We start from the raw sequence: 27,176 nt of genomic DNA, 5'->3' as shown, positions 1-27,176 counted from the left end.
CCGCCCTTGGAGTGGTGCCAGGAACTGAGATCCTGTTAGCATAATTCATTTTTGCCATGGGTTCTCCTATATTCAAACTGACTTGTCATTTTAGTGAGGTGTCAAGGTCCAGACAAGCCTGTCTGGCTCACCGGTGTTGGATATCTTAGCTCCAGAGGGAACACTGTCACTCCCAGGGATCCAAGTCATTCTTACCAGAGCTCAGGTGCCTCCTTTGATCATTATCCACCATTTTGTAATTACGAAACATATGGTTGGACCTTTATATTTCATGCAGCATGCTGGGAGGTTCTGTGTGAAAGAACATCCTGCGACACCACTAAAAACCATCGTCTCGGCACAATACTGTGGAATATCCTATACTGTACTGTGTGGAAACGATACCAGAATCCAGATATGGGGCATGATTTTGGTGGTGCGTTGAGTTTCCAGAGACCCTCCATGGAGCCTTGGAGTTCCCCATTCATAGTCAAGCCTTCGATGTTTGACTCTGCGGACGGTATCAATGATTGCTTGGGGACTCTTTCCAAAACCATAAAATGCCCTAATATACCAATAGCATCATAATGTGGCTTCCATCCCGCGATATTCAACACTTTCGCTTATCCTCCAGGTCTATCGCCAGCGGGTCACATCCTAATCTACTGCCACAGTTCTTCTGGAGAAGCCGCTTTTCGCTTGACTTCGAGATGGGTTTTGTTCGACCCACTCAAGCGCACAGTCCTGTGGATTGGAGATCTCTATACTTCTCTGTGAAGCATGAAATGCAACTTCCGCAAGGATCTCCACGCCTGCGTAATCGCAAGAGGATATGGCAAATTATCAACTGGAATATTTCCTTGTTTGATCTATACTCACCCGTTGTCCAGTTACAAGGTTTCCCTATTTCTTGGGACAATCTTTCCATGAGCAGCCGCCAGGAGATAAGTCTGCAAACGCCCACACAAGGTAGAATAATCACAACTGAGCTAAGATCTGGTAACTGTGACTATCTGCAGGTTGGAAGCAGGGAAATCTTCATCAGGAGCCTTCCTGATCCCTTGGGAAATCAATATATACGTGCAATTGGTGTCTCTACCGTTATCTTCAACTCGCAAATGTTTATATCAGCTCTTCGACTACTCACTAAGGATTGCAATAATACCGGATATGCTAGTCATTCTCTGGGCTATGTTGACACCAGTACAGAGACCTTCCTGTGGATCCCACCGAACGAGCATTTTATTGGAGTGGAGCTTGTAACGCGCCAGAATGGTATCTCTGCGATAAGGACTATCTCATCAAGTGATTCTGGTGTATCCTCTTCGGAATGGTTAGGAGACGTCGAGGGCAGAGAATCGAATTTTGCATTCGGAACAATCTGCGTGCAGAGAGAATTGGCCGTTTTCAACCTTGTTGTCAGTTTTGACGTAAGAAACGCCGCTTCTCTGTATGATCTCGGTCTAACTTATTCTTAAAGGCCTTTAAGATGATTTCAGTTGCAATAGTTGATGGCTTTGATGCTCCTCGCGAATCGAAATCCCCAAAGAATTTCACTCGAAAGCAGCTTATTCAACTGCCACTCTGGACACCGAGCTATCCCAAACCAAAACCCATCATCCAGGTGCCCGAGATCCTCGAATACCAGACCTACAATCCCATTTTGAATATGGACTTCGGAGGCGAGTATGGGGAACACCTGCAGAAACTAATACGAATAGTTGCACATATGCAAGACAATGCAGCACCATTGGTTGGATTGATGTTCTATTTCAACGGGAAAGATCCTGCAATGTATGGAAAACAAGGCGCAACCGAGGTCTCTTTCATTATCGATGGATCAGGTGGCGAGAGGATTGTAGAAGTGCTATATGAGCGAGCTACAACCTCTTTAGGAATCTGGTCTCTTAGTGTCCGTCGGCCCCATCCCGCTTACCAGAAACTACAACCGAAGCTAACATGGATCCATGAATTGTGACTAGCTTTACACCAACTTTGGGAGGAGTGTTACTTTTAGCCCTTACAACCGCCAATATGTATCAACGTTGGACGAGATATCGTACGGTACGGATGTGCTTACAGCACCCTATGGCCAGGTTATAACCGGATTTGCAACTACGCTTGGGGTCTGTAAAGTGTCCCTCAATCAGAGTTTATGATTTACTCACAATTCGGACTCTAGGCCAGTAACAGTGTCTTTCAGACCTTTGGTTTACAATGCAGCTATACGAACGGTCAGCCTATTCAGAGTACCTATGGTCAAAACAGAGCTTACAACGATCCTCTCAATGACAAACTATGTTATTCAGTAGGCTCCTATGTCATGGCTGAAACAGGATGCACTGCCTCTACAGCTGCTTCCCTGGAGGGTGCCAGGCGTATCCGGTTCTCCTGCGGTTCTCCGTCACGTACTCGACGAGCAGACGAAGTATCTGGACTGTGGCTGGACTATTTCGACTCTCGGCCTTCGGAGATTGTGGGGCAGTGGATTTCTGACATAGACTGTATGGATATCGAGCCGAACGAAAAGATTACGGAAGTCTCCATATGGTTAACTAAAGACAACTCGTCTTGGCTCTTCCAGCATCTTGGTCGGGTGGTCCGAATAGTTGTTAGAACGTCTCATATGCAGTCGAAGGACGTACATGTGTCAGAATTTCTCTCCGCCGGTGATTTCACGGTACTGAGATTTCCAGGGAACCAATTTGAGAAGCTGGTAGGTGAATATCTGTTAATTTCTCGACACCGTCGCCGAGATGCTGGTTCTGATCATCTAGGTTTCTTTCTGTTGGATATTTAATGCCGGCTTCGACCACCCTCGCGTTCTATCATCGCCAGTAACTGAGTCAGAGCGGATTATTCTTTGGGACGCACGTTCTTGCATGAGGCAATTGCGATGGACCGTGCCAGAGAAAGCTTTCTGGCAGATAAATTCTGATGGACGATTCGACCAGGTCATTGCCATTTCAGCCTATCGGATCCGTGATCGAGGAAATGAATATCTCACTGGTTTGAAATTCAGCTACCAGACCGGCTATACTAGTACCATTGGCTGCACGGATGGTAGGCCTTGTAGTGAAGCATATTTTGAGGATGGTGAGAGGCTTGTGATCCTGGAGGTGCTTTCAGATTACCATGGTACCTTGGACATCGTTGTAAGCAACCAAGCCAACCGTACTCTCTCCGGTACATACTTATCTTTTGCAGCTTCACAGTGATCGTGTGGGGCCCGGGCAGGCTAGAAAGTCTCAATCATTCGCAGGAAAACCGATTGAGATACCAGAATATGAGTCTGTTCGTCACGACCGTGTGGACTTTTCTACTCATTGGCTGAGAACATGCATCATCGATAAGGTCCACAGCTCTTGGGACCATAGAGGACCGACCAGTATCCCATACTGCGAAATGGTCGGGCTGTGGGGCTTCGATATGAGTCCTGGCAAGCTAGGCCTTGGGGTTATTTTATTGGAGAAGAGTGAAGACAGTAGTGGATGAGCTAAGGCCACTGCTAGAAGGAATAGCATGTGTAACCCTTCTAATAGACATTAAAGATATACTCGTTAAAAGCCCTCGTTACTTTTAGTGTAATTAGATAGGAAGTCTCTTAAGTAGTAGACTACCCATTCTAGTTTCTTACCTAGAAGTAGAAACAAAAGTTTGGAAGTATCCGACGGATATCAATGGGCCCTCTTCCGCCCGAATTATATCGATCAGATAAACATGGAAATACCACTACTTCGATCATGCCCCTTCATGTCTCTGTTACTGTATGTAGGCTTCTTCAAACAATCCCAGACTACTCGCTACTCCTTCTGGAGGCAGATCTAATATGACCTATACGCACAACTGCCATATTACACATTAAATATAGAGCCTGAATTTCCTTGAACTCTTCTCACTTCTTTAATTCCAGACAGTCAACTGATTGGTAAGTCCTGCTTATATAGATGGCGCAGTGCTGCAAGATTGAAGGCTTCATCTCCCGGCTGTTCGCGTCATCATCAGTCAATAACAAAAGACAACTCTCCGGTTCTCAGCCGATAGCATGTTACTCTGGTCTTAGAGTATTCTACATCAAGGACAGTTCGCAGCATTCGCCCCGCATGATGCGGGGTCCGTTTAATAAAAGACAGCAATAGAAGTCCTCAATGATCGCCCATCAAGATCCCACCAGACAAGTAATTTGTAGAGATCTAGGATCACGGAAGCAAAGACTTAGAAAAAAACATATGACACGGGAATGAATATTGGATTGCTTAGAGAACTAAAGGATACCGGAATCTATCAGCTATTTATTGCCCATAGACTTCATCTTAATTATCCGCTGGCTGAATGTAAGCGGTCGTGAGGTATAGGATACCAGTTGCGCGTAGCCTTTGGATCAGAAACTGTAGCCTTTTGCGCTACCGGCTGCTATTATTTTAAGAGTTAAGATTAGGTAGGTACATGTAGTTGAAATAGTTACCCGCAGGCGGCGCCCGCCGGCTTTGACGATGTGGGAATACCAACGGAACCTAGATAGCTTATAGGTCAAACCCTTACAGCACTAAGGATAGTGGCATGCATATAAATAAAGCTTTATCCCCTCGCTCCTACTAGTACTAATGCAGTATAAATTTTATATCTACCTTACTGCTGACACTGGTATAGAAGAGAGAGAAGAAAAAGGGGACCGAAAAAAAGGACAGAAAACTAATCCTCCTAGCGTGCGACTGATAGGTCACATAATTAATCAGCTGAAGTCGAACAACTGTGCGTTTCCATCACTGGAAGGACAGGGAAAAAAAGAGATCCCCCTTGAGTAGATCAACAATCCCCAGGTTGGTGTAATGGTTAACATCGCGATTGACACTCAGGGAAACCTGAGCCCTTCGGGGGCCGCAGCTCTGGCGTTCGAATCCCAGACCTGGGATTTTCTTTTCTTTTCTTTTCCTTTCCTTTATTGATAGTTTTTCCAATAGTAAAATTTCTAGAGACAACTATGTAACTGCTTTAATTTAAAAGATATAATTGGTTTGGCATCTAGATATATACACCATGATTAATTCGACCTACTCTACTATCTTAGAGCTCAGCGATCCGTTCAATTTTGACTCCGTCACCTACCCTACTCTATCTACTTACTGGCATAAAGGCTTCTTTCTATCTGGCAAATCGCCAACCTGAATAATTTCTGACTGCCCGACATCCTTCCTTCTGATCGTCACCCTGACAACATGATATACATTGCAATATCAATCTGACGAAGGACCCAGAATCCCCACACTGAAGATAGGAGCAGTGATACGGAACTCGGAGGCGATATACAGGGCGCAACATGCGGTAGAATGCTGGCCGCTGGCCAGTCGACATAGATATAAGAATTGAGACTTGGGGGCGAAGCTCAGGAGGGCAAGATCGGATCCACTACCAGATCTGTTGTCCGAAAAGATCTCGCTAATGTTAGAGCTGGCATCACTCTCGCTCTTGCTGTCGTCGTCTAACTGGTCGGGAACGAGGCGCCATAATTGGGCGGAACCATGGGGAACTGGCAGCAAAGCAGAGATCCAGAGTGAAAAGTTCAGGGTGTAAAGAGAATAGAGTTTTTGTGGATGAGGAGAGTTTGGGGAAGGATGAGATGTGTTGCAAGAGATGCCGGTGGAAGGAAGGATAAGAGAGCAGGAAAAGGACATAGTTGGCATGATGGGGACTTAGAACTGAAGAAAACATAATGGTCAAGGGGGGAGCCAAAAACGACTCCCCTCCCGCAGTGTAGGCGTCTGGGTAGGGAGGATACTTAGGACATTGAGGATGCTGAGGTGAGCCGTGGCCATGGGTGTTCGCTCACATGAGGCCAAGATGGATATTGGTTAACAAGACTTGTAAAATGGCCGTAGAAGTCGCCATTTTCAGCTACCTGCTAACCATCACATCATTAAATAGAGTAAGATCTAAAGCTCGAATAAGACTCCGGGCTTATAACTTATAGAGATCTAGGATTATAGAAGCAAAGACTTAGAAAAAATATATGTTAGATCCAGCTAGGACCAGACCTCTGAGGAGTTCTCCTTTTTGGTCTAGTCGTCTAGTCGACTTCCGTCAATATAACTATAATACAGGAATGAATATTGAATTGCTTAGAAAACTAAAAGATACTAGAATCTATTAGCTATTTATGCCCATAGACTTTATCTTAATTCCCCATTGGCTAAAGCACTCCCTCCGCTACTGATTATAAGCAATTACTTATTCCAGCGTGTCTCCTTTAAATCTATATTGGTGGCTTTAGGTGGCTTCATATTGCTTATCCTACCTCTCTTTCAGCAGAGTCGTATAAGCCGTTTGCAGCTCGCCTCCAAATAAGTTGTGAGCGCCGACATAATTCAAGACACCTCCGCAACCATACCGACAGAATTCATCAGCTTGACATTTCCCAATGCCTCGACAGAGCTGAAGCCGATACCAAACGCCTCGGTCGATCCGGACTTCCTAGTCCGCTACGCCCGCACTCTCGATGACTATGGGTTCAACTACACGCTGGTCCCGTATGATTCGTCGTCATACGACCCCTTCACTATCGGTGCTACCATTGCAGCAGTGACGAAGAAGATCAAGGTTATTATTGCGTTGCGTCCAAATACGTTGTACCCCACCGTTGCTGCAAAGGCTCTCGCGACTCTAGACCAGCTCAGTTCCGGTCGTGTTGTCGTGCACTTCATCGCTGGTGGTAGTGATGCGGAACAGGCTAAAGAGGGAGATTTCCTAACGAAGGAGCAGCGATATGCCCGGCTTGAAGAGTATATCCGAATCTTACGTCGCGCATGGGAGTCCGCAGACCCGTTCGACTGGGACGGCAAATACTACCAATTCAAACAGTTCAGCAACCGCGTGCGTCCTGTCAACGGCACGATCCCAGTATCTGTGGGTGGATCCTCAGAGAACGCATATCGCCTCGGTGCTGTTTTGGCAGATATATTCGGACTTTGGGGCGAGCCGTTGAAAGAGACGAAGGAACAGATCGATCGCATTTACGCAGCGGCACAGAAAGCTGGTCGAACTGACCGGCCCCGGATCTGGGTCACGTTCCGGCATAGTTGCAGAAACGGACGAACTGGCCTGGGCCAAAGCACATCGTATTCTCGACGCTTTGAAGACGCATCGCGCAAATGGACAGGGCAAGGTTCCTGCCGATGCACCACCGCCGCAGAATGTGGGATCTCAGCGTCTGCTCGAGATCGCGGCTCGGGGAGAAGTCCAGGATCGCGCATTATGGTATCCAACTGTTACAGCGACGAATGCGCGCGGTGCGTCAACAGCCTTGGTTGGATCGCCGCACATTCTGGCCGATTCCATTCTAGATTACGTGGATCTGGAAGCGGAACTCATCTCTATTCGAGGCTATGACAACCTCAATGATGCCATTGACTATGGACGCTACATTCTTCCTTTAACTAGTGCGTGAGGAGCTCAAAGGAAGGGAGAAGAAAAACAACAGTCAGGTGGTCTGAGTATGAATTACTTGAACTTTTCTGTTTGGATAAGAGAGAATATAAAGGATTCTCGAATAAGAGGTACGGATTCATATACGGCGTATACAGTCTTCTGCAATTGAAATTCTATACTTTAAGAGCAGTAGACACCTTCGCTCTATACGGATGCTGCGTAGGTTTGATGAATTCATTTTATTGCGATGTTTCAACCAGCACCCATTAGTAACATCGGAAAAGGAAATTCGTAAGTATTATTATGGACATTTAAAATCGAAGTAAGAAAGCGCTATGTTCTATATGCTGAGATACATATTGTTCAATGAAGAGGGGGTAATTCCTGGGACATGGCAATAGAGATCGTATTCTAACTTAACAGGAGCGTCCGAGTCTTCTCTATCATGGCAACCAACATATCTCGGATAAGAAACGTTTAAACCAATACTATCTACACGTAGCCTTCAATTGATTAATTGAGCCCTACGAGTAAGGAACAAAAAGAGCCCACATTAATTAACATCCCCCTGACCAACTAGAGATGTTGTCTTGTCGCGCATAGGGCAAAGCATACGCGAAATTCGAATAGGGGATAGATTAGGGCTACTACCATTCCAATGCTCGAAAAAGGTAATGCAATTACTCCATTCAGAAACTACCTATAGACTACTCTACTCCTGCTGAAGATCGCGTGAGATTTTCCTGTTTCGGTCTATTACCTTTCCGAATCAAATGACTACTAAACCGTACGGAGTATATCGGCATGAATTACTCTAGTCTAGACTAGATAGCCTCACTATCTTTTTGCACTGCTTACCTCCTTGGGGTTATCGGGTTTATCATTACCCACTCGATACGATACGTACTGATAAGTGGAAATGAAAAGGCATGTGGTGATCGACAGACGATACCGTTCCATGTAGGTCATTCCATGTAGGTCAAACTTAGCTCCCGCATTGCCTAGCTAGGTGATTACTTACTCGGTACTTAACTAACTAGTTAACTTAACTAGTTATCTACTCTCTTGTTAGGTGAGTGAACTAAGATCTACTCAGGGTATACCGTGCTTTAGTTGATTACTGATGATGATGCGTCAGAAAATCCATATTTATGTAACCGATATAAGCGATTTCCTTCGGTCCTTATCTGCAAACCCTTTCCTAGTCATTAAGGAAGATCTTAGTCTTGTCTGTCTCCGCTCAGAAACTCAATGAATAGAAGATAACCAGAGAATAACTGATCACATGCTGATGTATCATTGACTATCGTCGTTCTGAAACACTAGCGCACAGACAACTAGTTAACCTCTTGGAAGATACAGCGGGGAGGAGAGCAACTGTCCACAAACGTCATCGATCTTTTCTTTTCGCTTTCTTGCCCAAGGTGCGGGAAGATAAGGTTAGCGATTTACTTTGCCATGCGAGACGGAGGCAAATCCTTCTGGATTGTCGGGTGCTGTGCCTTTTTTGCTATTCTTTCTTGACTGGTCGTTATTGTTGGATAATGTAACCACTTTTGTCAACGCTTGTTTCTCTATGAATGGAAAAGGGACATTCCCTCGGTGATCTTGTGAGAAAAAGTATTAGGTAGTAAGGATGAACATCCGAAGAAAGGATTCGAGATCACTGCTCACTACCTGAAGCTCTGAAGAGCGGCCAGATGCACATGATACTTTCACAGTTAGTTAAAGCAGCTAGTTAGTTAAGTGTGGAGCGGAAATTCATACGGACCCCTGCGGACGCGTGCGCAGAGGGACACTCCGCAGTCTCTTGCGGGCCCTGAGACGATCACCTTATCGAGTGCGTAAATTGTGGGAGAGCTGCAAGCTGACGACTCGTTGATTAAGTCGATGGAGGCGAGGCGATCGCATCGATGCGTATAGACTAGATACTCCGCATTATGCTCTCCCGCTTCTGTTCTTCCTGTCCAGTATTATTGTACTGTACGTCCAGTGCCGAGTACCATATACCTCACAGATAAGAGACTTTGCGCTAACCTCTCAAAGGACTAGAGATTATAGCGCTTGGGTTCTTTCTTGCGCCATCTCGTTATCAAGCAACAGTGTGATCGGATGTGATGGGATATGAGTCAGAAACTCAAACCCAGCCTGGTTCCGGAACCGTATGGATATAATAATATAGAACAAGAAAAGGTGTGGCTTCGATCAGAAGGTGATAGGACAATGTAATAATAACTTAAATGGAAAAACAATCATCATCATCATCATCGTGATCCCTCCATGTCGATCGTCGGATGAATGCGCGCCGCAGCGCACGTGGGCGGGCTTCCAACATGTCCGGCAAAAAGAGAAAAAGAGACCAGTCACATCCTCGACTTGGTTTTGTTCAAGCTAAACGCCCAGGAACAAGAGTTGACTATCAACTTCGTTACGTGTACTCGTCAGCCATGCGGCAGACCAAGGAAAGACCAAGCGAGGGGATAATAATACCTGCTTTCTCTTCGGTAATTGCAATAACCGATCCCTGAAGCTGAAGTTCATTATTTGCGGACTTTTCAAGGGAAAACTCCTTACCTATCTATCTATCTCTTACCCCGTTCTGGTTAACTATCTATCTAGCTTACCACACAGAAGCGCTTTTTTTTCCCCCTGTCACGAAAACTTGATGTTGAATTCTATTCTATAATAAGTGCAATCCCGTGCCCCACTTCGCCATGAGAGAATCAAGTTTACGGATGAAGTTCAACCAAGAAGACATGAAAACAAGCTGAGGAAGTATGTATGTACAGTACATACCTTACTACTCCACTCGGTAGACTTTCGACTCCCTATGCAAGGAGAAATCATCACCAATCATTCGTTTCCTCCCGGATTATACCTCCGGTTATGGTATGAGATGGTTGGATGGCAGTTAACCATTTCTGTTACTTTCTTCAGTATAGCCTCCAGCATCAGGTATCAACTAGTTAGACGGGTTTCGGCCAGATTCTGATCCCATCGAGAAGTTCTTGAATCTTTCTGATGCTTGGTTTGGATACGTAGAACCACGAGTCTTCTTAACGAAATTTATAAATCCAGTCCAGCATATTCAATGCGAAGGAACTTGATAAATCCATGGGATCATGCATAAAGCTACCTGTGGACGATATGTAAGAAACAAAAAGCAATACAAAAGAAGCATCGTATCTCTTTTTCTATTTCGGACCAATCGATATAATTGATACCTTATTTGCAGACTCCCGACTCTGAAGCCTGCCTTCGCCATTCAGGTAAATCAAGTTTATTCTTACCCCGCAATACATCGAAGGACTTACATTTCTGAACAGGTTCAAATTGATCCTCTATTTACTGTTGGTAAGTTCGAGACTAATAAAGAAAACTTAAGTGATGAAAAAGACAAAGAGTCCTTTGCTAATTATCTACTACTTAATGCAGGCGGCCTAAATATCGTAGAAAGTCACCTAATCATGGACAGTCCATATCTTATTCCTATTCGGTCTAGTCTAAAGACAGTATTGTTTTGCGTAAGTAGGTAGATATGGAAAGTGACATGTAGTGTTTTCTGTGATAAAAGCCATTCGTCCACAAAGAACGAGAGACCGAGAGACACTAATAAATGTAAAGCCATTATTACACATAACCTCCAGATCTACACTATTTTCTTCCCTATCCATACCAGCAGGAATATTAAGCCCACAACGGCAAATGTGGCGCTCACAGCCACGAGCAGGCTGGCATTCCAGCCGAAAGATGTCCTGAATCCCCGACTATTCTTTGGACAAACGGACATATGTTCCCAGATTGAGGAGGAAAGAAGATCGGAATCCTGAAAGGGTTCGAAACGTATCTCAAAGACCGGTAGGGCAAACTGAACCGTCGACAAGCTATGGCAGGGAGTTGAAAATAATATTTGCATACATTTCAAGCACCACAGCAGGAAGCGAGACGTCGCTCTGAGTGACAAAAGGAGGGACGGACTCGAAGAGAACATTGACTGGAAGTAGAAGCGGTGCGCCAGTTGTAACTGGCGGTCCATTGCCTTGCCTCGTAATCGTCACAGTCTGCGTTCTAACAGGTATTCTGGGTCGAGCTGCAGAGTTTGCTCGATGCGGTCGTGGATTGTTGATGGTTTGCCATACCTCCATAGTGATGACTAGAGGCCTGGTGGCGATACTGTGGTCTCTAGAACTATGAATAAGTAGGACGATCTTAACACGGTCGTTGGTCTGAGTTAGCCAAAAGAATGCGTCGTTCCGGGGGTTGTTAAGAGTTTTGCTAACTCCAACCTCAATAACGAAGGTTGGAAGGTCACTGAACTTGGGACGCGTGTTGATAGGCCGGAAGGAGTTGTCTGGTTCCTTCTCTCGTGAGTTCTGGCCGCGAACGCGACCAGCACCTTGAACAGCGTAATACTGCATGGTGATGCCCATGTTTTGAAGTTCTGCGGTAATAGCGTTCATCAAATTTTGATGCAGGATCTCATGATAACTGGAAACCAATTTGACGATGAGATTTTTAAAAATCTCATCGTAGAAAACCCGCATGGGAGGAAGCGTGCGCCGACGATTATCCATCCAAGCGAGGACCTCCTTGTCGACTCCTCGCACCATGACATACTGTGGTCCAGAATCGTTCTCGAATCTCTGGTAGGACTGCTTCAGGTATCGAGTGAACATCTGCTTCGTCTCAAAATTGTAACCAGACAGGGTGCCATAGCTCGGATCGTAAAGTTCATCTGGCGAGTTCCGGCTTGATATATCTTCCTGCCTCTTATATTCGCTGCCAACTTCCATAAGGACAGCAACATGTATCTGTGGCAAATTTTCCCACGCGTCTTGAGGGACTTGTACTATTCTATTATCTGTTTAGTTAAGTATATATGATAAAAAGTTATAAACAAATAGAATATATTGACTCTGGAGCGAAGCTCGCTGAGCTTGGATTCTCTAGCAACTCGTTCAGCCTATTTATCTCTGGAGCTAGAAAGGCGTGGGAGAAACCCGACAGGAGGTCTGCCTGTAGGCAGACTCCGACATTAACTAAGACTCTAAGTACTCAGCATAACTATGCAATATATACCTATGAATGACCTCTGCTAAGCGAGCCCGCTATACCTAATACATCACCATGGTATCAAAGCCCAGTACTTAAAGCATGATGAGCCCACGTAGATACTCGATGGATTAAAGGCACTCACTCACTTGGTCATTCACTAACTACTCCATAACTAAGTATCTGGAGCCTAAGCAAGCAAGCAAGCAAGCAAGCAAGGGCTTATCATCACCACCTCTAGTTAACTAGCACCCTTATCCAACCTATCAAATTAGCCAACCCGAGATGGAGGGGTGAGCACGGGGTATTAATCATTGATTAATATAGCTCAATAATGATACCATCCCATCTAACTAATAATAGTTATCTTATCTTGTAACTAACTTAGGTAGTTAGTTATACTTACTTACTACTTGCTTACTCCCCTCACCGCCTCGCATGAATTTCTTTCTCTTTCTCTCTCGCTTGGGAGAAAATAATAATAATCTATCTGAAACCAGGTTAAGCCTATCCAATAGTGCGTTGAACGGTCAGATCATTAGTGTCAGTGCCGCGAGCTGTTTTGGAACTTAGTATGGAAATAGTCTACTAGACCGTCTATCTGTCCTGTCCAATCGAGTGCGAATCGTCGATTTTTGACCAAAACCCGGGCGGTGATGGATGGTGGTTGTGGTTAGGTCCGGGGAGGTAGAGCGGGTGCGCACAGCTCTCTCTGAGTCTCTCTCTCGCTCGGAGTCTCTCTAGGAATCTAGTTGATAATTAAATACACTAAGCGGCTCAGCCCGACATGGTCTGCATGACATGGCGATGCGATGCACCTTTGCGGGGCGGGGTTAGCGGGGTCAAGGTCAAGAGGTTATTTGGTTGGGATCCGGATGTTTTTCTGCTTCAATTTGTATTGGGGACTGTGATGATGATTTACCTTTCATCGAATATTACGGATATCTACGTGGAGTTACTAGGTATACAATTCAAGGATGAGCGAGGTTATTGAAAACCGAAGTAAAGGTCTTGTGAATAATACATTATAGTATGTTGTAGATGTATGTAGTGTAGATGATAACCAATGCCCTAGATACAACGCCGGATGATGCATATGTGGTATGACGATGATGATGAACATGAGATCAAGGAAATGATTATAAAAAAATTGTATCCAAAAAAAAGTGGGGGTTTCAGGCTCACGATCGCGCTCAGACACCAGATGAGGGGGAGCAAGAACGGTCGGAAATGGAATCCTGAACCACAGCAATGATTATTGTCAGGCGGGAAAGGGCCGTGGTTCCTGGAGGAGGGGTCGCGATAGTGCATTGACGATAATAATGCCCATCGTCGACTCGCCCTCGGGAGTATCTTGATCTCCAACAGTAGCGGTGATTTTTCTGTCCAATGGCGTGGCTTGTCGCGTTGACGCGCTCTGCCGGCTGAGTTCCGCATGACTGACTCAACTGATTGATGACGAGAGATGCACTGGGTGCTTCGTCTGTGGTCATGGAGCTATACTATCGCAGCGGTCCTGCATTGGCGCGTGATAGAGCCTTCCGATGATGCAATAATAGTCATTTTGCTGGATTGTGTCGGAGACGTGAAACACCATTTGAAGGACTTGGGATTCCAAAACGGCCAAGCGAGTCGAAAGCGCGCGATCAAGGCATTTCAGCCCAACCGAGGTTGAGGACAGCCACAGGTGTTGCATGTTCGAATGGCGTCCCTACTGAGGCCCATCTGAAAGTCTGATGCCGGATGCCCTCCCCCATGAGGGCACCGGCTATCTCCCCAAGAATCTGCGCAAAGGTGGAGCCTGATGTGAACGAGAAGAGTGTCGTTTATTCCCAGGATGAGCGACGATATGGATTATAAGATGTATAGCAGCATTGCGAAAATTGATGATGGAAAATGGCGTCGTATATCCATGCTCGAAGTAGAGCTCACTTCGATATCGACGTACGATACTTAGCCTGCTAAGATCGAGTCGATACCGTTATCCACAATTCGTATGTATGCTTCCATGGGGCACGGTTCGTAGAATTCGTCAAAGGACATTGACCCTTCACTTGGGGAGAGGCGGGAGAGGTCCCTTGGGAGGGGGTCCCGGGCAGGGAGGGAACTGAGAGTTGGAGTTTCCGACTGAAGGCATGGTTGTTGTTGTTGTGTGATGCGGAATCTGGTTGGATTCAAAAAGAGCTCTCTGTATGCTTCCTCTCAACGGAAGAGGTATAGGTTGATGGATGGGTAGATGATTGTAGGTATTAAGATATATAGAGCTTGGATGATGAGTGCTGGTTCGGGAGAAGCGAGTTGGTCTTCTTCAGCTTTGTAGAGTAATAATAATAAACTCGTGTTTGAGAAAATCGAAAAGTCACTGCGAGCAAGAGGCTGAAAGGATATTTATGGTCCGAACCCCTTCCCACCGTTGGAGCTGGCCAGGAAATCCAAGCTACCACCCGTGTACATCCTTGTCCTCCATGAGAATGGCGCTATGCTCCACCCAAGGGGAACGGCGTGAACGACAGCCCAGGCGACGGCGGATCCCAGCCAGTGCTCGTGACGTAGTTGAAGGAGTAGAAGCGCCGGATATCTCCAAATTGTGATTAGCTGCCTTATTCCCCATTTGGTCTCTCTCCTTGACGGCAAGGCCAAACGAAAAATCTAGAAGGCGACCCGCTGGGCCAGCAGTTGATTCACTTCACCGCACCGTCCGACTAGATCGAAAAGGAAGAACCCTGAAAGAACGGACACGGACGCCGCGGCTCCAGCGCATCCTAGAATGGCTAGAATAGATACACAGTCCGCAACGCATGACCTCGCTGGGGGAACGCCCTCGATGACCGGCATGGAATACCATCGACTAGCCCTCAACCCATGGAAGAATAGCCGTAATCGACTTCTGGACCATGCCACACACACACACAGACACAAACAGCCCCCGACACACAAAATCAATGGAAATCTGGCCCTGATCGGTCTTCTCCGGTGCCAGGGGAAAGTTGTGACGACAACGACCTGCCAGTGTATCTAGAGTAAAACGCCAAAACCTAATCAAACCGGGGGGCGGCTGAGAGACCAAAACTTTCCATGCTGGCTCAATCCCGAGAGCCGGGATCAATTCGGACTGGGCCGGTCAGGTTTCAGCCTGGTAGCCTCTTCAGATTTCAGGGGTCAGATAGTTAGGGTCATGGCCAAGAGGTTAGAAGAATAATACGCCGGAGTAAAATCATCGCTTTTCCCCAGGGGGTGGGTCGGGATAACGAACGGTTCAGTCACTTCTCTGACGGCCTCATCGGCTATTCTGTTTTCAGTCTGCTTAGCTTCCTAGCCAATGCTTTGTCAGAAATTGCAATTTGTCCGAGTTACCTTCCTATCTATGAGCTCTTCTGGAGGCCAAAAAAATATAAAATAATAATAATAGTAATAATGATAATCAATAATCATCCCAGATAGGGGGACCTGCACATGCGGACAGGGTTCATTCTCGGACATACAAAGGCCAATGAATATTACTTGCTGGTATTCTGAGAACAGCAAGCCCCTGCATCGATCGTCGATCGTGGCTTTTCTGAACGAAGCACAAGTCTGGAGTAGACTAGGTAGGTACAAAGCTCACCCGATCTAGCCGGTTTTGTGCGTGGTGATTTTCGGACCCCTAGAGGTTTTCGAGAACACGATCATCGCCAGCGAAGCAAGTCGTGGAGTCGAGTAGGACGAACAAGGCCACTGCTTTGCTTGGGGCTGGATCAAGTCAACAACGTTAGTTGCTCTGTCAGTTCACTCCCTGGCCCCTGTCCAATCACTCCAGCTAATTTACCAACTAGACAGATTTAGTTATCAAGGACAGTCAGCCTCATTAGACGATTAATTATGCTCATCGGGCCTCTGCGGCAGGGTTATCATCTGGCTATTATTCGTAGCGCCGATGCATAGAGAGCCGCTGTGCAGAATAATAATGCTTCGATTGACGAGTCATGATACAGCTGTCGATAGTTGTCTCCTGAGCCTTGACCCGCGCGCCGGTCATAATGTCACAGACAGGGGGCTTCTTGTCGTCTTCCCGATTCTTGCCACTGGATTACCTATGGCAGCAGGGAATAGACAAGCCGAGGCTACACCGTTTAAGCCTCCAAAGAAAACTGCTGTACGGAGTAGAATGAACCCCAAACGTTTTCTAATTAGATCCCCAACCTGGATAGTTTTCCTACCTTCTGCTCAGCGCCTTGCAAGAACCATGGGATGATCCGAGCACATGGCACGGGAATTGTTGAGATTAATGTCCCCACAGAGGCTTCCGTAGGCCGATCAATTAACAGAATCAAAATGGAGCCTGTGCCACACCGTTTAACCGTTAGCGACACCTCGCTTGTAGAAGCCCCCAGAAAGTGGCTCAGACACAAGAGTGTGGGTGCCCGGAGCAGTCCCATCGCAGTGGATAATAATAATCTCCAACAAAAACAAGACTGGGAATCAGACAAAGGTGACAAAGCCAGGTGCAACAGGGGCTTGTCCCCCGTAATACCATGTTCAACTATGACTATGACTGCAGAATATGATACAGGTCCGGGAACGAGGCCACCGTCCCTTCTGATCAACAGGTCAATCTGCAACAGACTGCTGCAGGAATTCCATTTCGTATTCACAGATATTTTTTCGTGTCTTAGGATCTCCGAGCAGGAGCCACCGTGACGCCATGGTTCAGACCTGCAAAATTTTTGGCGTGCTATCGGCGGCTAGCGCTCCATGATCGTAGCTATCGAAACACAACAGATTTTCCTAGTCCGTCTATGACAAACGATGAGATTTTGGCGGTCAGTCGACAAGGCCTCACCGCATGAGTTGACTACTAATCACGGCTTGGGCTAATTATCATTATCAAGCTTTTCGTTAGAGCTCTCTCTTTCACCGCGTAAGGCTGGAGACGGCCAGAGTCGGCAGATGTGTAAAGTGCAGTGTAGTCTCCACTATGAAAATATCCCGAGGTTGATGACATCGAGCCGGCGCGTAAATCATCTAGGCGACAACAATCCTGGCAGTGTTACTCTGGATCCGAGTCACATCCCTGCTTACCAGCCGCTTATTCCGTTGGTAGACAATCTTTGAAACATGCTCTAACAAGGGGTGTTCATAATGGCTGATCCGTAACTTATTTCATCACGTTTTACCAGCAAAGAGTGTGCAAACCATGTTCGCAGCTCGAAGACCCTGGACCGGCGGTGTGTGACAAGCATCTCATAAAAAATTATTCGTCCTGTTTCCCGCTAGTTACCATCGTTGTGGTGTCTCCATACTCTTAGCTCCTTTCCCGTCTTTAGAGTATGGTATTATTTAGTAGTACTGAGGACGGCCGAGATCGCCGGTCAACTTGCCAGAAAAGGCAGGCTTCGGGAACAATGGAAGTTTTTCTCTAGCGGCCTCGTCTGCCGTGGGATCTCCGAGCCGCTTGCCAGAAATATCATACTTCTCCGCTAAGAAGGCTCAAAGGCTTTCCATATCGTCTTCTAGAAGCCCGTTCATTGACCGAGCGGAGCTCTTAGTTCTGAAACATCCCAAGGGCATCCCCGGTTGCAAGGTCAAGACATGTGTAACAACAGTGGATCGATTCGGGTACCGCAGAAATCAGCGGCAGGATAGAGACAAACCCCGAGGTAGGACAGACCTTAGGTCGCGGGATGTTGCTCTCTCCGCCATTACTGTATCTTCTTTGAAATTTCTCTTATCTATCATCATTTTATCACTGACGGGTCCGGGATACTAGGAGACTGGACAGATCACAAAGGATCGAATGGAATAATTGGTGGATCAGGGAAGCTCTTTTGCTGTGCCGTGGGACACTTGCTGCCGCGAAAGTTGCATCGCGCATCTTTGACGGAAAAATGGACGCTTTGGCCCGTGTATACCGGCCAATCAAGGTCTTCAGCATGATTCATGAAGTTGAAAATTCCTGATCGCCACGTGGGCATATTCCGTCCCCAGCCTTCCGCCGTCCTGCAGGCTGCAGGTACATGGCGATCATGGTGGCGAGAAAAACAAAGGTTCGCTAGGATCCCCAGTCTAACGATTCTTGCGCGGGAAACCGGAGTTCTGGGACTGTCGAACGGAATTGATGAAGGTTAGCCCCAAGCATGCTATTAACCCTGTTTCTTTAACGGGACTGCAAGCTTCTTATTATGGATGAAACAGCAAGCGAGTGAGATGCGCTGTCATTCGTCTTCGTAAACCTCTGGAAGACATGGTAGGTTCCGTGCCCTTGGCAAATCCATGCAGACGGGACAGACGGTAGAGTCATTATTGCGTACAACAGGTTTATGCCTCGCGTGTCTCAGGATGCTGGCATCGAAAAGCAAACGTTCGATACCAGAGCCGCCGCTGCTGAGATGAGCTTCCACCCCTAGTCGCTCAGGAGACAAAGGCGTTTTATGATTGGTGATCAGACATTCATCTGAGAGAGCCACTGTACGTCTAGCAGATCCTGCTTGAGAACCTTGGCTGCTTTTGTCTCGGTAACATCTACCGTCGCCAGTCAGAACTGTCAGATCACCGTCCGGAACAAATCTCGACTGTCGCAAGCTCGGGTCTCCTTTTACTCGGCACACATTGCAGAGTGGCAGTGCTGCTCAATCTTCGTCATCAACACCGCCTGGCGCCTGCGAAGATATCCATTCCTCCAGCAGCAGCTGCCCGGTCGTTTCAGGTGCAAGATTGTTGGTCCTGGCTCTCTCCCCCTTACGTGTGACCAGAAGACACAATACCCAGCCCCAGATGTTGAAGCCTTCGTACGTCGTTATCATGCCCAGCTTCTTCTCGTCTTCGGAACCGGCATCATCGTCATCCTGTCTCCTTTTCCTCTTTACTGCAGGCTGTTGTACATCGGACGGGTCGTCAGAGACTGTCAATGTTCGACGCCGTTTACTGCGGTTTTCTTCTTCTGCCTGAGAAGCCTCCGGGATATCATGCAAATCCAGTTCCGGTTCACCGTCGCTGTCCGCTATAACGTGACGGGCTGCGTCAGACTCGTCCCTGACTTTGATAGGAGAATCCTCCGTCCCCGTTAGCTTATTAGAGTTGCTTTCTATCTTCTTAGGTTCTGCAAACGTCTTCTGTCGTGTGAGAAGTGAATGACGTGTCCCAGATTGGCGAAGGAAGATTGCGACCTCGAAGTCGTCTGTGAAGCTGGCACGCGGCCAGAAATTCGTAAGCGCGGATCTCTATACACAATTGGCCGTCATACCTTCGACAATAACATCCTTGACGGGCTTTTTCTTCTTCTTTCCCAGAGCTCTCTCATTCTCTTCGCGCAGCTTCGGTAGAACATGTGGTTTGATGGCAGTAAAGATTCGAGGGAGCACCGGTTCACGCGAGTCCAGCAGCCACCTTGTGTCTGCTGGGTTCTCCAGATAGATGCGGCACTCGAGAACTGAGTACTTGCTGATTCTGAGATAGCGTCGAATAGGCGCCATCTTTGCGCAACTGATTTTCGGTGATTCTCCAACCTAGAATAATGAAGCCAAGAGTAACGCAAGGCGGAGGGGAGACTTGGCGCGGAGTCCCGCCTGACTAAGCCCTGGGAGGAGCTTCCGCTTCAACCTTGGATTTTTGGTATCTACCTAGGTAGTCTACAGCAATTCTCGACCGAAACTTGGAACATGTTAGCACTACCAGTACCTACCTAGTTTCCTGCTTGAGTTTCCTGCTTGGAAGTTGCCGCAAGGATGTCGATAGCTAACCGCAACCGTCGCCTCAAGCAAAGATCAAGGGCCAGCGGTTAATATCTCCGTCCATACAGACGACGTCGCAACCCCGGGGAAAGGAACAGCACCTTAGCTCAATGCCGGCTGTCGTATCCGAAGCAATGAGCATCTAGATTGGCAATAAACGAACCAAGCTTTTATACAGCGAAGATCTTATCTCATTACGTCAGATCTCTTGATCTTCCCTTGTGTACGATTATCAGGTGGCCGTTCTAATTACATGGAAGCTATACAAAATCCCATCTCAGGATGGCCTTGGTCATCTAGACCTGGCTAGATCTCGTCAAGTCCAATGCCGATTCTTTGTGCGTCCTTGTCCTACGTAAATATTCGCAAATACTTCGATTCCGACACTGGAGACGGCGACTATCCAAGGCCTACTTAGTACATTGTCTGGTTGCGATTGTTACGTAGGATCCCAATTATGGACGTCATTGTGCCTTTCATAATAGGATTCTACCGAGTGCTCTTCTTCGTATGTTGCAGAGATTTTTGATATAAGAACATCCTCACGAACACCGACTCCTGACAACTGAACCTTTTCCAGTGTCCACTTTGCGGCTCGGATCCGAAAGCGAGTTTTCAGCCAGAATGGTTGGTTACCGGTACCTGTTTCTGGCAATTGCCTCTGTGGCAGCTGGTGCGCCAGCATCTGGTGGTGCAGAAACGTTGTCCCTTCCATCCGTGACCCAGATACCAGCCATTGAGACGCAGGCCCCTAACGGAACGGCGTCTGGTGCTGGTGCTCCCTTAGTTACCAGCGCTACGACAGTCATCACAACCCATGGCCCTTATTCAGGGACTCCCACGACGACTGGGGCAGAGCAGGGACCGGCCACTATCAGTGCAACCATCCCGTCTCAGCCAAACCCGTGGGCAACATACTATAATCCCAATGGCAAACTAACTCAACCGCAGCCCATGCCGTACATGCCAGCGGGTAAGAAGACCCCATGAGTTTTCTCCGGTGTAATACATACTGACCTAAAACAGGTGGCGTTGGGACCAACGGGACTCTCCCGGTATACATGGTCCAGAGCGACTATGACTATCAGTCAATCGCTCTAGGCATCCACCAAGAGTTCATCGAACTGGACCTCTTCCATTATGGTGCGCAAGTCTTCAGCGAGCAGGACTTCATCGAAGCTGGTCTTACAGCTGAGGATCGCGCCCTGCTCCAGTACATGGCTCTACAGGAAGCAGGCCATGCATCACTACTGGCGGACATGTTGGGCGAGTCTGCGCCTAAGCAATGCACGTACAACTACCCTTTCAAGACGGTCCGCGAATATATCGACTTTAATGTCCGGCTCACTCGCTGGGGTGAGTCTGGGAACTGGGGTTTCCTGAGCCATCTTGACTCGAAGGAGGTTGCGACGCTCCTGGTGCAAGCTGAGGCAATCGAGGCCCGTCAACAGTCTGTGTTCCGCCAGTGGCTAGGTCTCCACCCTATGCCAATCTGGTTTGCCCCAGGTGAGATTTATATGGTGATTACATTCTTGTGCCACGGACTGACTGGTAATCGAAGGCATCCCTCAATCCTGGCATTGGACTCTGCTTTCTCAGTACATCAGCTCTTGTCCGGAGAACAACACTCGTCTGGTATGGCAAAATTTCCCCAGTCTCCACGTTGTCAACCAGCCAAATGCGAATAGGTACGTATATAATGCACATACGATCGCATCTGTTCGCCTGCTTATCACGCATCCAGAATCTCTCCCAACAACACCGCAGACTTCGAAGTCGTCGGTAACCGTACTGGTGACCCGAGCAAATCGAACATCGCCGAAGACCAATCTTGCGTCCACGTCAATGTCACTGGTTACGACTGCGGCCCTGCTATCTCGCGAGTTAGAAACCAGCCACTGAGTTTCCCCGGCCGCGAGGTCTTCTTGGAGTGGGATGACCCTGGCAAGGCCGTGGGACCTAACAATAGCTACATCACTTCGACCACGGCAGGTCAACCGGCATTTGTCGCGTGGCTATCCCAGCTGAACCTCACCTACACTCCGCTCAATGTCACTGGGCCTAACTCTGGAACTACCTTCCAGCCTGCGGCCAACGTGTTTGACGCTGACCCGGCCTTGAATGGCACGGCATTCATTGCGGTCACGGATACGGACCTCTATGTCACACCGTATAATCTCACGCTGCTCAACCCGCACGTTAGAGCATTGGGTCTATACTATTCTGGCTAACCCATCACAACTATCGCGCTGTCGGAAGTCTGTAAGTATAGAATACTCGGAGATAATAATGTACTAGTGTATATAAGGTTGTCAATTATCATGCTTGCATACTATACAATTATGCAATATACATATATCTAGCTAGCAAAGCGTTGATAACGCTAGGTATAATCCACCCCCGGCAGTTTTAAACCTGAGAATCTCATCGTCTCGTACATGGTGTTTGACATGAGATGGGATGCTCTTGTTTCATCTAGATATAATATCACCGAGATTGAATGCACGGAGGTGAAAAGTCATCACATCAAACAACCAGATGTGTCTAAACCCACAATCAACAACGTTACTACACTCAAGATGCCAGATCTGAAGATCTAGTAAATCCACAACAACCAAAAAGAAAGTCTGCTGCATATAGTTAACAGCCATGCTAATTACCTGGAATACGTGTCCAGGCGCTGACACTATGATTAACCGCACCCGAGTTGGTTTCCCACATGCCGGCCCAGAAAGCCGAAGTCTAAAAAAGAAACGATAAAAAAGATACCACCCCTAAATTTTCTAGGACAACAAAAAAGAGGGTTGAGGGAGGATCGAACTCCCGACCTTGAGATCTGCAATCTCCTGCTCTACCGCTGAGCTATCAACCCTTGCAAGTTGATATTGTCGATCACTAAAGCGATTCAATTTTCCTTTCCTTTCAGGGTGGAAAAAGAGTATTAAATGTGGGTTTCCGGGGGTTGGGGTTCTGTTCGGCCAGTCTGCGGTCGTGAATCTATGGTAGTGAGTGAAGTCTTGGCGGTGAATGGCATACTACCATAGACGAACTGTAGTATATAATAATACTTTGGTAGGTGCCGATGCGGGCTGATAAATAGTAACGGTCGACTCCCTTCTATCATCGAAGAGGAAAAAACCCTTGAACGTCGAAGTTGATGGAGCACGACTCCCCATGGAGCTGTCGGAAAGTAGGTAGTTAGTAGATGAACAAGACAGTCGGAACCGCCACCTCAGAACCGGCATTTCCCGGATAAGTCGTGGATTTGTCATGCCGACAGGTTCCTCGGCATGTCGACTGGTGAAGGATGATTGATTTGTTCGTTCTATGTCAGACTATATTTGGAGCTCGGGTGTGGGAGAATCCCCGGCGGAGCAGCCTAGGGGAAGGGGGTCTCCGAAAAACCTCAAAGGATCAGAAAGAAAAGGCGAAGGTCTCGTATTAAGTTCAGGCATATATAAAAATCTTCATGCCGAGTGGTAATAGGAAATATCCTGCTGTGTATCGGAGGAATCTGAGACTGGGGCAATTAGAAGGTAAACCAACAATTTTATATTTTGCGGGTTTACTATACGTTAGTTATACGGATGGTTTTCAGGATCAACACAACTAGCTGTAGTTATGGGCTGCATGCATTCATTCTCGAATCTCGAAGGCACAGAAGTAAACAGTTATATTGAGCCGGTTAACTACCTAGTAGTAGCTAGTTGCTTGTTTCGGTAGAATCGAGGGGTTGAGCTCCCATTCATTTAGCACCTAAACGAACATCCGAGCTACGTAGTGTTTCTTGGATCACCGTAATATAATTTATCTCATCAGTGCCTGGAGTTTGCCTGTATAAGTACCCAGCCATCTAGTCTATATCCCTTTAACGACCCAATTAAGTAAATCGCTGTATGCTTTCCCTCCGCCTGTACCATAAGCAACCATTAACTTCAGACTCTGGCACTGTATACACACCAATTAAAATATCCCCCAAGCCCAGTCCCACATTCCAATGCCTACTCAAAAATATACCCACCACATATATTACACCAGATATACTCCAGACACTCTCTAATTCCTCCGCCACACGCAGACACACAGCCACATTCCACATTCCACAGAACCTGACATATGTACCTAAATAATTCTGGGTCTGGGGAAGTTCGAGTCTAGATCTAGAGGAAGCCGGGAAAGTAAATACCATAGATACGGCTGACTTCCCTGTCTGTCCTTTCCCCACACCACATTCCCGGGCCTCTGGGTCGGGATTGTTGTTGTTTGTTTACATTGTCTAGATTATGCAAATGTCATTCACATGCCGGTAGAGTCTAGACAGATCTCTTTAGATAGGTATGCATTTTGAATGTGTGTGCTTTTCTGTTGTTGGATGTGGTGTGGATGGGTATTCTCTATTATTATTGTGTGTAAGTGTGTAGTTAATAGCAACAGGGTTATAAATAGTGGCTATTTTGGCAAGGACATTTCATTGACAATATCTGAATCCGTTAGGATCGGGGGGGGGGGGGGGGGGGGGGGGGGGAGGGGGGGGGTTAGCTGGAGGGAGAACACAGAAAGAAAAGGCAACACAGTACGATAGATAAAGGACAGTATAATATGTACGGTACTTGACCTATTCTATACACTGGCCATTAACAAAACCAGAAGCCCAACATATTCAATCACGGAGCGGTAGGTGGATATGAATATCCAAGTTAATCTAATATTGTCAAATTATGTACTCGAAGTAAAAGTTCACGTAGCAAAGGACTCGCATAACCAACACCACATTACTCCCCATGTTTACAAGAACCTCAATACAACAGCGCGATGACAACAATAGATTCTCCGTATTCAACGAATAAACCAATTAAATAGCAATATCAGTATCTATACTATCCTATACTTATAACCATAATTGTACATATGTACATTCAAAGAATACTGACCTCTTTCCCAGCCCAAGTTTCGTCTCCCTTCGCCGACCGTACAGTACAGCTACCCAGCAGCTTGTTACCTTACCCCAAAACATAGCCTCCTTTCCCAAGACAAACAACATCCATTCTAACTATATCCCATCCCATCTAAAGATATCACCAATGTCTCATCCAGACTCCCAAGTCTAGACCACCCGCCAAGAATAGTCCCCGTAAATTTCGAAAATAGAAGAATTCTAGCGCACCGCTGATCACCGATCATCCATCGCCCCCTCAAACGATCACCCCTCTAGCGATCTGCACGACTATCGACGACCAGATCTTGTCTTAGAAAGTTCAAAGAGAAGATCAAGAAGTGTCCCTGCTTCTTGTCCAGATTCAGGGGTTCCACTTGACGCGGGATCCGGGGTGGAGTGATTTAGTAGTGGTAGTGGTACATAGTATCTAGCTATTTTTTGCTCTGGCGCTGGACTTTGGGTCTGAGCGCGATGCTTCCAGAACCAATTGCTAGATGGACAGCGGTTTCAGAGTGAGTCGTGGCGGTGAAGTTATTCCGGGCTCTGCTACGGTGTGCTCTCGTTGGGGAGATATTTTGGTCCTGGAGTAGTTACGCGCTTTGACGAATCCTATGGTCGAGGCCCACGTCGGGGTGGCTATGTCCGCGCTCCGTATGTTATTACAAGGGTCTGCGACGAAAATAGATAGAACATGCAAGACTCAATTGGAAACACATTTGAACTAGCCAGATCCACGTTTCAAGTATGTACACAGTTCAAAGGAGAACGAACTGCTTTCCACGAAGCGTTAAAGGTAGAAGAAATAGTGTAATGTACCCGTAAACCAAATATCAAATAATAAAAAGCGGCAGCCGCGAGCTGGTGGTATCTTTAGAGGTGGCAGCGTTCTTTTCCCTTCCCACCGGGAAGGTGAGGTCATGAGGCCCAACACCGCGCTGGTTTTTCAAACAAAGTTCCATCCCCCGAAGAATGAAAGAAACAGAAAAGTATCTCGTGGACGTAAACAAGACAAGACAGACGTGCCGCCTTAGTTCTTGGACCAGTTGAGGATGGTGTTGAGACGGACAGGACCAGCGGGCGTGTTGCCACCAATACCGTTGACCTCCTTGAGAGCGTAGGTGTAGGCAGCGATCACCTCAGCCAGAGCATCGGCGATAGCAGAGCAGCCAGTGCCGGCAGCCTCGCAGATCTGCATACCCTGAACAGTGAGGTTGGCAGCCTCAGCCTGGATGGCAGAAACGTCCCAGCCGGAGAAACCGTCGTTCTGAGAGTTACCGAAGTCGAACTCACCCCAGGTGCAGGCATAGCCACCGTACTCGTCCGTGGGGAGCGAGGTGCCCTTGGCGGCACCCCAGCCACCCTGGGAGTCCTCGTCGAAAGCGACGAACTTGACCTCACCGGGCTGGAGGGTGAACTGCTTGACGGCGTTGCCGTACCAGCCGGTCATCTGTCCATCGGGACCAATCTTGTTCCAGATACCGACGGTCCAGGGGTCGGTGTTGTCGCCAACGAAGCGGACGACGTATTTGTAGTTGGGGGCATCGGCCTCAGAGACCTCTAGAATGTTGGATCCGTAGGGGCTACCGACATTGCCCTTGTATTCGACTCCGCTGCCGGACTGGGTAGTGCGGCCACCGAAGCCCTCCCAGGAAAAGACGCCGTCCGCGGGAGTGGCAGACCAGTCGGAGCTGGACGAGGATGAGGACGAGGAAGAAGAGCTGGAAGCGCTGGCGGAGGCGGAGGCGCTGGTGACGGCGGGGGTCGCCTCAGCGCTGGTGCTGGCAGCAGTGGTGGCAGCAGCAGAGGAAACAGAGGCAGCAGTGGTGGGAGTGCCGCTCCAGTTGTTCTTCCAGGACTCCCAGACACCGTCGATCTCAGCGTAGACCCAGTCGCCAACGTCACGCTTCTCGTGGAGCTGGGCGTGACGGCGCTCGTGGCCGTGGAGGCGGCCCATGGCAGAGCCAGCGCTCACTGCAGTGAGAAGAAGGAGGGAGTTCTTGAGCTGCATTGTTGCGATATATGTTCAATGGGAGGATCTGTTATGTATCGACTGGCTGTTGGAAGGGGATCTGCAAAAACAG

The 27,176-nt window shown here is 47.5% G+C and overlaps 6 protein-coding genes and 2 non-coding genes across 8 annotated transcripts; 4 read left to right on the top strand and 4 right to left on the bottom strand.

The window, feature by feature from the left end:
* Positions 1–566: 566 nt before the first annotated feature.
* Positions 567–3,474, top strand: C8Q69DRAFT_445078 (hypothetical protein; the record flags this gene model as incomplete). Its single annotated transcript, XM_028629041.1, has 5 exons — positions 567–1,409; positions 1,460–1,891; positions 2,162–2,695; positions 2,757–3,134; positions 3,187–3,474. 5 exons carry the CDS (start codon positions 567–569, stop codon positions 3,472–3,474), a joined length of 2,475 nt encoding a protein of 824 aa, XP_028484777.1.
* A 1,320-nt stretch (positions 3,475–4,794) lies between these two features.
* Positions 4,795–4,891, top strand: C8Q69DRAFT_t81. The gene has a single exon. It is a non-coding gene; the product is annotated as a tRNA-Val (tRNA).
* Positions 4,892–6,472: 1,581 nt separating this feature from the next.
* C8Q69DRAFT_498925 (flavin-dependent oxidoreductase) lies at positions 6,473–7,615 on the top strand (the record flags this gene model as incomplete). Its single annotated transcript, XM_028632308.1, has 3 exons — positions 6,473–6,503; positions 6,557–6,879; positions 6,995–7,615. The coding sequence occupies 3 exons, from the start codon at positions 6,473–6,475 to the stop codon at positions 7,418–7,420; spliced, it is 780 nt and encodes a 259-aa protein (XP_028484776.1). The 3' UTR covers positions 7,421–7,615.
* A 3,280-nt stretch (positions 7,616–10,895) lies between these two features.
* Positions 10,896–12,626, bottom strand: C8Q69DRAFT_528256 (hypothetical protein). Its single transcript, XM_028633670.1, has 2 exons — positions 12,603–12,626; positions 10,896–12,547 (listed from the first exon to the last, which is right to left on the bottom strand). Exon 2 carries the CDS (start codon positions 12,192–12,194, stop codon positions 11,286–11,288), a length of 909 nt encoding a protein of 302 aa, XP_028484775.1. The 5' UTR covers positions 12,195–12,547; positions 12,603–12,626; the 3' UTR covers positions 10,896–11,285.
* Positions 12,627–18,731: 6,105 nt separating this feature from the next.
* C8Q69DRAFT_282831 (hypothetical protein) lies at positions 18,732–20,249 on the bottom strand. Its single transcript, XM_028626928.1, has 2 exons — positions 19,673–20,249; positions 18,732–19,606 (listed from the first exon to the last, which is right to left on the bottom strand). Exons 1-2 carry the CDS (start codon positions 19,899–19,901, stop codon positions 19,059–19,061), a joined length of 777 nt encoding a protein of 258 aa, XP_028484774.1. The 5' UTR covers positions 19,902–20,249; the 3' UTR covers positions 18,732–19,058.
* Positions 20,250–20,783: 534 nt separating this feature from the next.
* C8Q69DRAFT_445074 (ferritin-like domain-containing protein) lies at positions 20,784–22,390 on the top strand (the record flags this gene model as incomplete). Its single annotated transcript, XM_028629040.1, has 4 exons — positions 20,784–21,132; positions 21,186–21,665; positions 21,721–21,847; positions 21,904–22,390. 4 exons carry the CDS (start codon positions 20,784–20,786, stop codon positions 22,388–22,390), a joined length of 1,443 nt encoding a protein of 480 aa, XP_028484773.1.
* Positions 22,391–22,959: 569 nt separating this feature from the next.
* On the bottom strand, positions 22,960–23,031 carry C8Q69DRAFT_t77. The gene has a single exon. It is a non-coding gene; the product is annotated as a tRNA-Cys (tRNA).
* Positions 23,032–26,122: 3,091 nt separating this feature from the next.
* C8Q69DRAFT_445073 (allergen Asp f 4) lies at positions 26,123–27,103 on the bottom strand (the record flags this gene model as incomplete). Its single annotated transcript, XM_028629039.1, has 1 exon — positions 26,123–27,103. The coding sequence occupies one exon, from the start codon at positions 27,101–27,103 to the stop codon at positions 26,123–26,125; it is 981 nt and encodes a 326-aa protein (XP_028484772.1).
* Between the last annotated feature and the right edge of the window lie 73 nt (positions 27,104–27,176).

Source organism: Paecilomyces variotii, assembly GCF_004022145.1.
Source record: "Paecilomyces variotii strain CBS 101075 chromosome Unknown C8Q69scaffold_6, whole genome shotgun sequence".
Taxonomy (NCBI): Eukaryota; Fungi; Ascomycota; class Eurotiomycetes; order Eurotiales; family Thermoascaceae; genus Paecilomyces; species Paecilomyces variotii.
Note: the sequence above shows the minus strand (reverse complement) of the source record. Positions and strands in the feature narration are given on the sequence as shown.